Raw genomic sequence first — 13,569 nt, forward strand, 5'->3', positions numbered from 1 at the left:
TCCAGTGAACCAGCTGAAACAGATATAGGAAGATTACTCTGCCTGTTTAAACTCAGTGTACACTAAAGCATTACGACTAAGAAGCCACGTTCATTACACAGGAAACCCCTATTTTCAAGGGTTTATAACCGTCTCAGCTGAGAACACGTGCCTCTGGTAATTTTGGTATTTCTGCAGAAAACCAAATCTCTCCATGGTTGTAAGAATTAGAAAATCACAGACTCTGCATGCTCCAAATCCTGAATCTTTATTTGGTTTAAACTTGGCCCTTAGGCTAACCACTCATTATAGTCACTGGGAGTTAATCAGAGTAAGGACTAAGGATTTTTCCTCTATCTTTTAACAATGTACTGAGGCATGCAATTCTTGCAGGTCCATCTGAGGCAAGCACGTTGAAATAAAGTGTTCACTGGTTATGAGACCAGTTAGAGATCAGTTTAAAGTTCCCTGTGCTGGAGTCTTTGTCCCCGGCCCAAACAATATGACAGTACATGTCCAATTCCAATTTTGCAAACTGTGGTTCTCTGCATTGAAATCTGAAAAAAAGTGCACAAAATTGGAAATTAACAGCCATTTGCAATATCTGCTACGCCCCTTGAAGACAATGATAAAACTCCCATTGATGTCATCACGTCCCATGAAAAGATAACGGTAATACAGGAGCGAGGCCACCAGACCTGGTGGAGCCTTTGAGATTCCAACTTTAACTATTAGGGATTATTAGGAGGAGACATAGTGGAGGAGGTGGGGGAGTATTTATCCCACATCAGCCTAATGCGGGGTTTCTCATCCTTTCCTCCGAAGCATCTTGTACTGACCACTAGCAGACACAGGATACTAGACTGTAGGGACCATAGATCTGATCCACTCTGGCAATTTCCATGTTCCTCTATGTGCATGTGGACTGGATAAGACTCATCTCCCCCGCTTTTTAAAACCACGTCACTGGAGGAGCTTGGCCAATAAAGAGTGAAGGGAGGCCCAGTCAACCGGTTGGCCGGTGCCTGAATCTGCTGATTAAGGCTTATGTGATGGCACTCCAGAAGCAGAACCTACAAAAGAGGCCTACAGATGGCTGCAGAAGAGGTTCAACAAATTTGGCAGCCTGATTGCTGACCCCAAGTCCATTTGCATGATCTAAGCTGCAGAGTAGGTGCACTGCACTGAAGATCTACAGTGCGAACCCCAGAGAGAGAGACATTCAGATAAAGACACCCATGTGTTTACTCAAGTGTGTGGTTTTTTTCTTTCTTTTTAGAAACCAAAAGTCACAATTAAACTCACTGCAAAAATGTGATTGTAATGTTATATTTGAGAATGGACATATCTGATTTTTCAGCCCCCAGAGAGGCGTGCATAGGTGCACAACAAATTCCCATTGTGTGTGTGCATGTGGCGAGTCTGGCTTATATTTATCCAGGCACGTGCTCAAAGGAGGGATTTGCTTGCGCACAAATCCAGACATGCCTCGTGGCTGAAAGTCAGGCTCTTACAGCCTAAATCCAGATTCCATCAAAATTCTCACTGGACATCAGTGCAACCAGCATTTGACCCTAAATGCACAGAAGTTTTGAAACAGAAAGCTACAGTTACCCATAGTAAGTATACGTATATCCTATTGCATACATTTGATATAAGGCACAAAATATGTGCAATAATACTAAATATTACATATATACAATGTGGTGAGTTGATTGATATGCGGCATGTAACAGAGAGTCCAATCCTGCATTCCTTGTGCACCCAAAACTCACATTCAAATCCGTGTGGGTTGGGTGTGCAAAGAATGCAGGATTGTGCCCACAGTGGCACACCCTCCACTCTCGTCCTGAGACATTTGAGTAATCGGAGTTGCTCAGTATAAAGTACAGGAGACCAGATTCAATGAAAAAGCCAGGCTCCAAGTAAGTCAGTCATGAAATAGTTATCTGTACTGGCTTCCTCATTTGGACTTGGTAACCCTTGGAAAGTCCCTGGAATGACGTTTCCAACCTAACAATTAAAAAGGGTTTAATTATACAGAGGCTCAGAGCTCTGGGAACAAGCACCATCCACAGAGCCAGTAAACAACTGCAGAAAATAACATGTTCAAGCTGCTCTCTCTGCTGGTTGTTTCTCAATTCTGGCAAAAAACAAAACAAAAATGAATCTAGAAAGAGAAAGAAAATTAGCGGAACTAGTGTTCTAGCCTTAAATAAAGAATAAAGAAAGGAATCTGGAAGGGACCGACTCTGTGGGTGTTTGCTCTCGATTTGTTATTTTGGCTGTTCTTGGATATCGAAGGAGGGGAAAGCCAGGAAGACAAGTTTAAAGCCCAGTTCCTGAGACTGAAGCAAACAGAAGAGGAAGTGGGAACAGGGATCATTTGTTTTAAGTTTTAAATGTGCTTTTAGCTGGGCTTGCATTCTGGACTCTGCAGTGAGGGTTTCAGTTCTCCTTGGAAGTCTGGGCTACATGAGGAAGCAGAATCATCAGTACAATAGTGAGATGCATTTTAAGGAGGAGTTTATAGTTCAAGTCTCAGTCTGGATGGATTAATAACAGGGGGCCAAATCCCACAGTCTTTCCTCTGGCAACACTCTCACTCCCACTTACTTCAGTGAGAGTGTTGCCTGAGTAAGGACTGCGGGTTTTGACCCAACAAGTTTCACATTTAAGGAGCCCCAGGTTAGACGCCTTGAAACATAAGCTTGTTACAAAGAAACCTCTCCCCGCTCCTTCCATCACTATCAGTATACATAATTCTTTGTGTACTAAAATCTGGAACTGATTATTTGGTAAGAAACTTTACTCCTCCCCGCGCCCTTCAGCTTTATTATTTCAAATTGCTAAAAAGTGCCCTTTGGGGACTAGGGGAAGAGAGGAGGGCAAAGGCAGAAATTAGCAAACACCACTTTAAGGACTAAACACATATTTTAATGATTTAAATTAATATGTATGTGAGTTATTTCCTTTAGCAGAGCCTGCCAGGTTTCAATAAAAATTGGAAAAAAAGCCGTAAGACTAAGGGGGTGGGAGATGTGAATCAACTTGAAGACAGTCAGCCTGCAAAAATGCAAAGACAGCAGCAATGTTAAAAATGGATTCAATCAATTTAAATCAGAGTAGACAAATCCAAGCCAGCCCAAACTGGAAATAACTTTTTATAGTTGTGAAATGCAATGCACAGCTCAGCAGCAGCCCTTAAAGCTTAAACAAGTAAAGTCTAAAGTTTGTGTGCACTCTGATGTTTTATTTTACATTGATTAAATAAGTCCCTGTTAAAATTTGTCAGGAGGAGGAGAGTCAGAGGGATTCATACTCTAATTTTGCCTTTCTAAAGAAACGTGCTTATAATTAGGTGACCTAATTATATTGCAATGGAAAATGCACTTAACACACACATTGTTTCATAACAGATCGAGGAGTTAAAAGTGTTGTGGAATAAACATCTGAGGGCTGGAGTGGGTGACACTTACTGTAAAAAGGACGAGGAGGTGATGAAGGACAAATGGAAATATGTAGGAAAGAAATTAAGAGTTTAATATTTCCATTCAGTCTAGTCTTCCATTTCAGAACTTCAGAGGGGAAACTGATCAGCTTTTGCAAACGTGTTGCTTTCCTGATGCAAAGAGCAGATAAACAAGTTTACGGGTTGTTTTTTTAAAAGTCAGTCTGTCATGTTTCAATCCATGTGCCCCGCTCCTTTGTCATCCCGCCAAAAGAAGAAAAAAATTAATAACAAGAGTGAAATGAAACCTAGATGGACTGAAAAACCATCTGTTACATTCAAAGAGGGGAAGGGAGGGGAGCACAGAATGCAACGGGTACTCATGCAGAAAGCGCACCCCGTGCAAACACACAAAATAGTACTCCAGCTTTCGATCAAGCAAAGAGGGGAAATCAAGAGGGCCTCGTTTTTTGTCAGTGTCACTTGCTATCTGATGGCAGAGACCATTTTAAATAAAAATCTGCCAATGTGTTGCTAAGCAGCTGAAAACTGGGTCCCTACTTTACTGGGGAAATAGATCTCCTTGGGAGAGGGGGAAACCTCCAACACATAAGCATGCAACTGGTGTCCAGCAGAAAGGAAAGAGCTTCACTCGAAAAAAGTAAACGTTACTACCTAGCTCACAGAATCAATATCCTGCAAACAAACACAAACAGCCCTTCCTCTTTAGTTTCACGGTAATTACAGCTGGGAGAAAGGAAGATGAGTCTTGCAAAGATCAGCTTTGTTTTGTTCGTCTGCTACCCCGAACCCGACCACAACTGCGCATCTACTCTTGCGCGCACACCCTGCCTGCCTTTACAAAAGGCTAAAGTTGCCGTTTCTTTCCTGCACACGAGAAAGAAAGCGGGGAAACTACCTGGGGGGCGGGGGATCTGGGCACTCGCGGAGCCTGCTGCAAAGACACAGCTCCCGCCCGAGCCGTTTTGCAAAAGTTCAGTGCAAGCTGAGCTGGGGGAGGGGGGGGGCAGTAGCCCAAAGTGGGTGCAGCAAATGATGTCACCACCCATTGCATAATTCCAGCACTCACAAAGGAGCGCGGGCCCTTCCCCCGCCTTCTAATCACAACCAAGTTGTACATGCACGTCGGGGAGGGGGAGGGGAGCTTTGAAAAACTTTCCTCCTCGTACCAGGAGCCCAGCGCAGGCTCCGAACGGGCTTTGCCCCCCTCCTTCCTCTTGAAAGTTTTCTCGGGCCCGACCGGCGGGGTGAGTCAATCGCGCTGTCAATCATCTGCCTCCTCCTCCTCCTTCCCCGGCTGGCAATGGGCCGCGAGCTCCTCCCCGGGCCGGGCTGGGAGCTTGCAAACTTTATAAATTGAGTTTAGGCAAAGCGGCGGGGGAAAGCGAGCGGCCGGCCGGAGGCAGAGCGAGGCGTGGCGGCAGAGCAGGGGGGAAGGACTCGGAGCGGGGCGCTGGAGGCTGTGCCTTACTTCCCACACTGCGATCCCTTGCGCCGGGCTAGTGCTGCTCTGCCGCCCTCCTGCCCCCCTGCGATCGCCCAACATGTCCACGGCTCTGGTGTCCCCGACCATCTTCGACCTGAGCGAAGTTCTGTGCAAGGTAAAGGGGCTCGCCTGGGCGGCGCGCTCGGGGCTGATCGGTCCCCTCTGCCCGTGTAGCTTTAGGGAATGGAGCTTTTTTTTTTTTGTTCTTTAACTAAAGTTCGGTGCCTGTTTGGACTAAACTTTGTCGCCAGCCCTCCCTGGCGCTCGCCTCGTGCTGCGAGGGGAGGTTGTGTTGCCTCGATCGTAAGTCAGTTGCTGCTTGCCGTAAAATTATTCTGGTCTTCTCCCTCATTAGCTGATTGTGGCTGGTTTGTTTCACCTCTTTCCTGCCCGTCGGGCTGGCTTTCCTGCCTTTCATTGCCCCTAGGAAGGACTAAGCAAACTTGCTAAATGTTTTGAGTGCCTTTCCGGGGCTGTGGTTTGTTTTGTTTTTGTTTTTTCTTTTCTTTTCTGCAAATAGTCTTCTGGAGCTCAATGAAATTGTAAAGAGAACTCGTTAATGTGGCCAAACTGTTTGTGAGTTGTTCCCTTTTTCACTGTCTCCTCTTTCTCCCCCCAACCAGACCTCCAGGGTGGGAATTTTTTCTAATGTGTTAATCGCTGCATTTTGCGAAGATGTGTGTGTTTAACGATTTCGGGTATGAAATCCCAAGAATCCAAGTAGTTTTGTTAAACTTGTTAAGGACGTTTCCCTTCTCTCTGAGTTCTGTGCTTTTGAACTGAGATGATTCTAAAAGTATTGGAAATGTAAAACTTCCTTTTGTGTGTGTGCATATGCGTGTGTCAAAGCTACCGCTGGCTTCATAGAGCTGTTTGACATGGGGAGTTGGTAGAAGGAATCTTAACGTGTTAGAAAGCTTTTTCTTCCGAGTTGCTGCTCGGCCACTTTTAATTGCTTAAGTTTTAGGCTGCTGTAACACGCCTGGTCTTGTTGCTATGATTTTTCCAAGTTAGTTCTGCTTCTGCTCCTACAGCTGCAAATTTACTTTGGGGGCAAAACGATCTGGTGATGAGGTTCCTTTAATAACCTTTGCAGGCCAGTGTGCTGCACTCACAGCTGCTTCCATTCACTCAATACAGTTTTACTTTTCTTATTTTCCCTCCTCCCCTTCAGATCAGCTTTGTTCCCTCCCACCCCCCGTGGATTTATCCTTTGTTTAGCAAAATTCTGTCTAAAGACACTTTTTTTCTTAATTTATAACAGAGCTGGTTTAAAAAGGGAAACAAAAGCAGAGTTGTCTACCCTCAATAAACTGATAGTCAAGAAAGTACTTTTCCTCCTACTCCTTAGATTTTTCCATGTTTTGAAATGATCAGTGTAGAATGATTACAAATAGAAGTTCTATACTGCCTCAGTTTTGCCTCTTTACTTAAGAGTTGACAATGAAGCTGCTCTACTAAAACAGGGCTAGGAGTGTCATTTTCAATGAATGTGAACAAGAGCTGTGCCTCCCCTTTAAAAAAATTTTTTTTTTTTAATCTGGACAAGTGAAGAGCTTTAAAAAAGCTCCGCTTTTCCAAGTAACTGTAGCAAACCTGTGTAACTTTTCTCCCCACAAGAGCATTTTTAATATTTAAAACTGAGTTTGCAGATGAAGTAACTGGTTCCTGATCCCTTCCAGACTTTCCTTGCAGCCCAAAGGCTAATTGCAAAGGAATCCTCTTGTGGTTAGGGGTGAAGACTGGTCTGGATCAGATGAAATGCTATTGCTGTGCTGGAGGAGCAAGAGAAATGGGATTAATTTAGATCAGTAATTAGTGCATTTCTAAAAAGTCTCATGCCCCCACCCATTTATCTCACACATACGCCCTGTCCCTCAAGCAGGACTGTCCCACATAATGCTTCTGTACTTTTCTGTAGTGCAGAAAATCTACAATCCTCAAAAGGCTTTGACAATAGTCCCTGACACTAGAGGGGTCTGTGAACAGGGTGGAATAATTGAAAAGAGGAGAGAGATGACAGGAAGTACTGGCTCTTGGGTCTGGAAGGAGTCCTGAACCTGGGGGAGATGTGGCTGTGGGACCGCAGGTGGAGCGGGGTGAGCAGTTGCTTGCGGGAGGGGAGGACTGTGTAACTCTGGAAGGAAGAATAGTGGGTTTGCCTCTTGCAGGCAGCACTAAGTGTGGGTAGGTGGGGCACCCAAGTTATTGCCTCTGGCGGGGGAGGTTATATGTATTGCAGGGTCACTGTGTGGGTAGGCGGGGCACCTGGTCATTGCCTGGGGAAATGGGTGCCCTGTAACAGGATGATTTGCTGTCCTACGAGGTGGGATATTAGAAGCAGGGTTATTTTGCAGAGAGATGGGGCTAGTGAAGATAAAGGCTAGGTTTGATATGGTGGGGCTGGATGTGGTCACCTTGTTGACTGATGAGTTGCATTGGGAATAGGCTGCAGGAGGGAGCTGGAGCAGGCTGGGTGACTAACTGTCTCTTGTTTTTCTCTCCACAGAGTAACAAGATGTTGAACTACAGCCCTTCAGGTGTTGGAGGGTGTCTGTTGGATAGGAAGGCAGTGGGCACCCCAGCTGGCGGGGGTTTCCCCAGGAGGCACTCTGTCACCTTGCCCAACTCCAAGTTTCACCAGAACCAGCTCCTAAGCAGCCTCAAGGGGGAGCCGACCCCTGTGCTGGGTCCCAGGGAAAGCCGTTTTCGGGACCGCTCCTTCTCCGAAGGTGGTGAGCGCCTGCTGCAGCAGAAGCAGCCCGGGGGACAAATCAACTCGAGCCGCTACAAGACAGAGCTGTGCCGCCCCTTCGAGGAGAACGGTGCCTGCAAATACGGTGACAAGTGCCAGTTTGCCCACGGCATCCATGAGCTGCGGAGCCTAACCCGCCACCCCAAGTACAAGACGGAGCTGTGTCGCACTTTCCACACCATCGGTTTCTGCCCTTATGGGCCTCGTTGTCACTTCATCCACAATGCTGAGGAGCGCCGTGCTGTGGCTGGGGGCCGGGACCCCACCATCGCCGACAGACCCCGCCTCCAACACAGCTTCAGCTTTGCTGGCTTCCCCAGTGTCACTGCCAATGGGCTGCTGGACAGCCCCACCTCAGTCACCCCACCACCCATGCTGAGCGCTGATGACCTTCTGGGCTCGCCCACATTGCCAGATTGTGCCAGCAATCCCTTCACCTTCTCCAGCCAGGAGCTGGCCACTCTCTTTGCCCCCAGCATAGGGGTGCAGGTGACCAGTGGGGGTTCACCCACTGCTTTCCTCTTCAGGCCCATGTCTGAGTCCCCCAACATGTTTGACTCACCCCCCAGTCCTCAGGACTCCCTCTCTGATCAGGAAGGCTATCTGAGCAGCTCCAGCAGCAGCCACAGTGGCTCAGATTCACCCATCCTGGATAACTCGAGACGTCTTCCCATCTTCAGCAGACTCTCCATCTCTGATGACTAAACTGGGGTTTCCTCTTGCCCTCCTCCCACCTTTATTACAATGTTAAGCTGAATCCCCCTCCTTATTGCCCCCCAATCTAAGGGTTAGATGTTAACATAAAGGCTGTCCACTTGCCTGTAGCCAACTCACTGGCTTAGACCTTAAGTGCCAAATTACAATAAAAAGCAATAACCGTTTACAAAATTAGTGCCTTTGAACATTTTCACTGTGACTGTATTACCTCTCTGGCTGCAGAGGGCACCAGCAGCCTCCTTTAAAGCTCTGTGCACTTCCAGATGTGCAGGGAATATCCAGAACCAACTGCTCCCTCCACTGGCCACAATAATGCATTGTTCCTTCTCCCCTCCTTTCCTATTGGCCAGTTTCTGCTAGACTTAGGGCATGTGGACAGCGGTTAACATCCAACCCTTTTCCCCTTTAAAGACTAATCTTGCCTGGGGTCTGCTCAGGTCTGCAGGAAGAAAAGCTGAGGATGGACAAAGATTGTAACATGAGTGGGACTTGTGATTGGGGGAAAAAGCCAGATGGACTATGAAAGACTTGATTTTGGTGCTAAAAGTTCCCCATGTATACATGTGACATCTTTACAAACAATAAATAAAACTAGAGGGGGTGGGCAAATGGAATTCATTCCACACACGCAAGTTCCGTGTATTCCAAGTTCCAGTAGACATAGCTTTAATGGTTTTGCTCTAGAGTACATTAGATCTATCTTAGAGCACTCACGCCAAGCTTTTTATTATTTTTTTTCTGGGTTTTTAATTTTGTATAACTTTTCAGAAATTGGAGAGCAAATTTTGCTTGTCACTGCACAACAATATAAAAAAAGCTTATTTAACTTATCAAAACGTATTTATTGCCGAAACCTATGCTTTTTGTTAATTTTGTTCATATTTATCGGGATGATGAATCCATAGAATATATTCTTTTATGTTTAAATTATGATCTTCCATATTAATCTTAAGATTGTGAAGTGTCTTTTTTTCCTTTTTTCCCCCACAGTTTAATATATTATACTACAATGACATTTTTGTAACTTTACACTTTTTTGGTTATTTTATTTTAAAAAATGAAAAATTAATTTAAAAAAATGCAAAAACTGTGTTTGGATTATTTATTTTAGAATTTCCCCCCTTTTTTTGTTGGACTGCAAATTGAGTTAATGTGCTCCTTTGCCTTTTCTCTTCTTCCTCCTCCTCCTCCTCTCCCTCCCCTCCTAGGTCATACACACCTGGGCTTTAGAATGTATGTGTATAAGCTCTGTTGTGAGACAGTATGGAAGGAAGACATTTTACTTCCTTTTTTTTTTTTTTTTTTGATAGCTTCTTAAAGGAGACAAAAGCCTTTGGCTTAAAGTGCCTATTTGAAGACATTCCAAATGCAGTTTGTCTTTGCCTTTCTGTATTCCAAGTTTGGAGTTTTCCTTGTTGAGGTGAACGGGACTGGCACAAAGAAAACAATGAATGTAATTTTTTCCCCCCTGTTACTGTTCACTACATTGCTTTTTTTCCTCTTTGTGAGTTTATTTAAAAGAATCTCTTTTGTAACGACTGTTTGCAGTTTAAATCAATAAACCCCAAGTTTTTTCAAGAAACTGACAGTGAAATTGGTTTTTCTTGCAAAAACGAGATGCTGGTTTTTTTAAGATAGCCACTCAAATGTAGAATACTTCCTCCTCCCAACCCACAGTCTGCACAGGGGGTTTTGATACACCATCTCTCCTTCTCGGAGATGAGAATATGCTGATCAGCTTAAACAAGCAAATGGGTGTGTAGTTCCTTGTAAGAAGATGCATGCAGTGGCTTATTCGATCAGGCTTTGTTGATCTTCATGTTTACACTGGGATCTTCCTCTTGTCTTAATTTTCAAAGTCACTCAGGCTTTTCCCACAAACTTCCTCTCCTGATATTTGTATCTGGATCTCCTGGACTGGCTTCCACTCCTGCTGTAAGAGTATGAGCTATGTTTTGAACTAGACTCTGGTAAACTGAAGTTTCTGATTAAATTATTCTAATTTCTTTCAGATTTCAGGGTTTGTACATTAGTAACTGTTCTAGTTAGGCTTTTAGAGGGACTACATATTTTACAAGGTGAAAGAACACTCAACCAAAAGCAGTTGAGTCAAAATGCATAAATCTCATCCCACATCATAGCCAAACCCTCACCTGCTCCTTCAATGCAAAATTTCACTGGCGCTTCCAGGGACTGCTGAAAGTGTATTGTCTTGGCACTTTCTCCCTGGTGATGCTTACAGTGTAACTCTTGTACTCAGACTTGCTTGAGGCTCCCCTACCCATCTGAACATGTTTCAGCATCTTTCCAAGTAGTTGGGGGTGGGAAAACATACGAAACCAACAACCATCTATGCTATGTCTCTTGCCCCATCTCAAGGAAGTTCAGGAGAAAATCTTTCCAGACTTTCTGTAGAACAACATCTTCCTAACAGGCCCTGGGGTATCCTGCAGGTTCTATGCTAAACTTCCACCTGTGATATTGGAGGCCCTTTGGACCTAGCATTTCTACAGTGCAGTTTGGCAGAAACATAGGGCCAATTTAAGAGGTAAAAGTGGAGTGGGAGGTGGCTGCTAGAGAAATGGGTTACATTGGATCATAAAAAGCCATATGGAATTTTATCCAGCAGAACTTCACAACTGGTAAGCAGTACATGCTGCCCATGAGGGAAGAGCTCCAGGCACAACCACCATGCTGTTACTAATGTTTGACAAATGTCCTTCAAATGTATTGCACAGGCTGCAGCAATCTGCTTATATTTGCACATTCTCGCTTACTCAAAACTCTTCAAGCCTGAAAGACTATGGTATCTACCATAAGGTTTTTGTTTAAAAAAAATAAATGCTCTGAGTGCCAAAGGATTCTTTGGCATATTCCAGAGTGTGATCATGGAGCTGGAAACTGCTCACCATTCTAGAGTTCTTTGAATGAATGTGCTTTGCCCTGTTAATAATTGATGAAGGAAATAGCTGTGCTACTTGCATGTTGCTCTCAGGAATAATTAGGATGCTGTGCTAAAAGCAGACCTTTGCGCATAGTACTTGTGTGGTTCCCCTGGTGGTGCAGTGGCCTAGTGTGCCAGCCTTTGGAGACAGGCCACCATTTGTCTTTGGATGGTTCATTCTTTCTTTCTTGATGACACACACCTTTGCCAGTAGGTTTTTATGGCAGTGTTTTGCAATAGTTAAATAGACTAAACTTGAGCCCTGGGTGGATGAAGGAGGAAACACTCTAACCTCTCAGAACAGGCCACAATACACATTTATTTAGTATGACCTCTTTAATATTGGGAGTCTCCTGGTCTCTAACCCCAGTTACTTTGATTTAGGCCTGGCTATAGCATAGCAGCTATCTTAAGGGTGCTGCTATTCTCCTGTCAGTGGATGAAGCTCAATTATCCATATTGATTCTTCTAGATGGCAGCTGACAACTCTAAAACTTAATCATGAGATGTTGGTGATGTCATCAGATATTAGGAAGACTAAATTGAGTCACCAAGTGGCTTCATTGCTCCTTTTGTGAGAAGTGCTGGAGGACAGTCTTGGGCAATTGCTCATCTGATCTAAGGGACCTTGTCCAGTATTTCCTTCTGTTGCCTCTCTTCAATTAGTATATGGGGTTGTTAAGGTGGGTAGTGAGGAAGTATGGGCAACAGTGTCTTCAGTATGCTAATAGCTCCCTCAATCTCTTCTGACTTGTTCAGTGTTCTAACGTGCAAACTGATGCATGGATTAGAGCCAGCTGCCCAAGACTCCGTACAGATAAGTTGAATGCTTACAGGTTGAGGGGAAACAAACTAGATGGCAGAGCTTACCTCAGCAACCCAGACTGATGGGGCTTGCCTGCTGTTCACTTCTAAGGTTCTCCACTCAGGCCTCTTCATGGTTCTGCAGTCGCTACTTGAAGTTTAAGTAGTTGCTGTTCCAAAGACTGCTGCTTGTCGTCTCTGCTTGACCAAAAGGTTGCATCCATTTCTTTCAGCCCCAGGCCTCACTTGTTCCCTACCTTTGTTGCCTTGAGGTTAATGTCTATAATGCTCTTGACCTTCAAACCATCCAGAAATTGCAGCTAGTTCAGAATAAAGCAGCCTGCTTGCTGAGCAGTGATACTTCTCTCCATGATCTGCATGGGCTACCTGATGCTGGCATGTTAGGGGCCGTTTTTGATCTGCAAAGTTCTACATGGTTTAGGCCCAACCTATTTGAGTGACTGCCTCTCCCACTCTGTGATGGCATGGCAGTTGTAATAGCTGAGGCACTCTAGCTTGTAGTTACTTGGAATAACCAAGATGGAGCTCTGAAATGCTTTCCTCTCCCCATTCCCTGGCATGTTGGCCTGACAGTCACCGAATCCAACCTCTCGGGCAAAACCTGCAAAGTGACTCACCTATTTGCCCAAACTTCTCTGGATGTGAGGCATGCAGCGTGAGATGGGTTCTTTATGGGGGTGGGAAACAGGTCTCTCTGCTGTCTATTTTTTTGATGTGCTGGGTTTAGTCTGTTTTAAATAGATGTGAAGTGCCTGGAGTGTGAAAGGGGAGTGATAAAGCAAAATACATTTAAAACAATATCCTACAAACTCTTGTTTCTCTCTTCCTGCTATGATTTTGCTCTGTCAGTGTAGTTAAGAGATGGATAAAAAGAAGAAAACTGTCTCCAGCTGTGATTTAAGAACTGTGGAAGTGAAACAGGAACGTTGTTACAAGCTCCTCAAGCACCTGGACTGTCTGTACAGTGCCTACCACAGTGGAACCCTGGTCTATGAACAGGGCCCCTAGCTGCTACCACAATATACACAGAGAATGCAATGAGCTGCCCAGGCAAAGCTGTCTTAAAAAGCAGAGTGAGCATGTGCAAAAGGACATGTAGGCAGGGCTGGCACCAGTTTGGCAAGCTGGTGGTTGGGGCGGCCACTCTGGACAGGGGCGGCAGGTCCAGCAATTCGGCGGACAGTCCCTCACTCCCGCTAGGAGCAAAGGACCTCCCGCTGAATTGCTGCCGCCAGGGCCGGCTTTAGCAAGAGCGGGGCCCGATTCCTGGGGGTGTGGCTTGCTGCAAGCCCCGCCCCCAGGAATCGGGCTGAGCTCCGGCCGGGGTCGTGGGGCTTGGGTCTGGCCCGGAGCCGCTCAGCCGGGGCCGGGCCCGAGCCAGACCGGACCCG

At 45.4% G+C, this 13,569-nt stretch overlaps 1 protein-coding gene and 1 long non-coding RNA gene across 2 annotated transcripts; one reads left to right on the forward strand and one right to left on the reverse strand.

The window, feature by feature from the left end:
* Positions 1-230: 230 nt before the first annotated feature.
* Positions 231-4,455, reverse strand: LOC117876871. The gene is made up of 3 exons (XR_004645564.1): positions 4,350-4,455; positions 3,459-3,601; positions 231-536 (listed from the first exon to the last, which is right to left on the reverse strand). It is a non-coding gene; the product is annotated as an uncharacterized LOC117876871 (long non-coding RNA).
* A 350-nt stretch (positions 4,456-4,805) lies between these two features.
* On the forward strand, positions 4,806-9,991 carry ZFP36L1 (ZFP36 ring finger protein like 1). The gene is made up of 2 exons (XM_034769341.1): positions 4,806-5,052; positions 7,447-9,991. The coding sequence occupies exons 1-2, from the start codon at positions 4,996-4,998 to the stop codon at positions 8,395-8,397; spliced, it is 1,008 nt and encodes a 335-aa protein (XP_034625232.1). The 5' UTR covers positions 4,806-4,995; the 3' UTR covers positions 8,398-9,991.
* The last annotated feature ends 3,578 nt before the right edge of the window (positions 9,992-13,569 follow it).

The sequence above is a fragment of the Trachemys scripta genome, chromosome 4 (genome assembly GCF_013100865.1).
Source record: "Trachemys scripta elegans isolate TJP31775 chromosome 4, CAS_Tse_1.0, whole genome shotgun sequence".
Taxonomy (NCBI): domain Eukaryota; kingdom Metazoa; phylum Chordata; order Testudines; family Emydidae; genus Trachemys; species Trachemys scripta.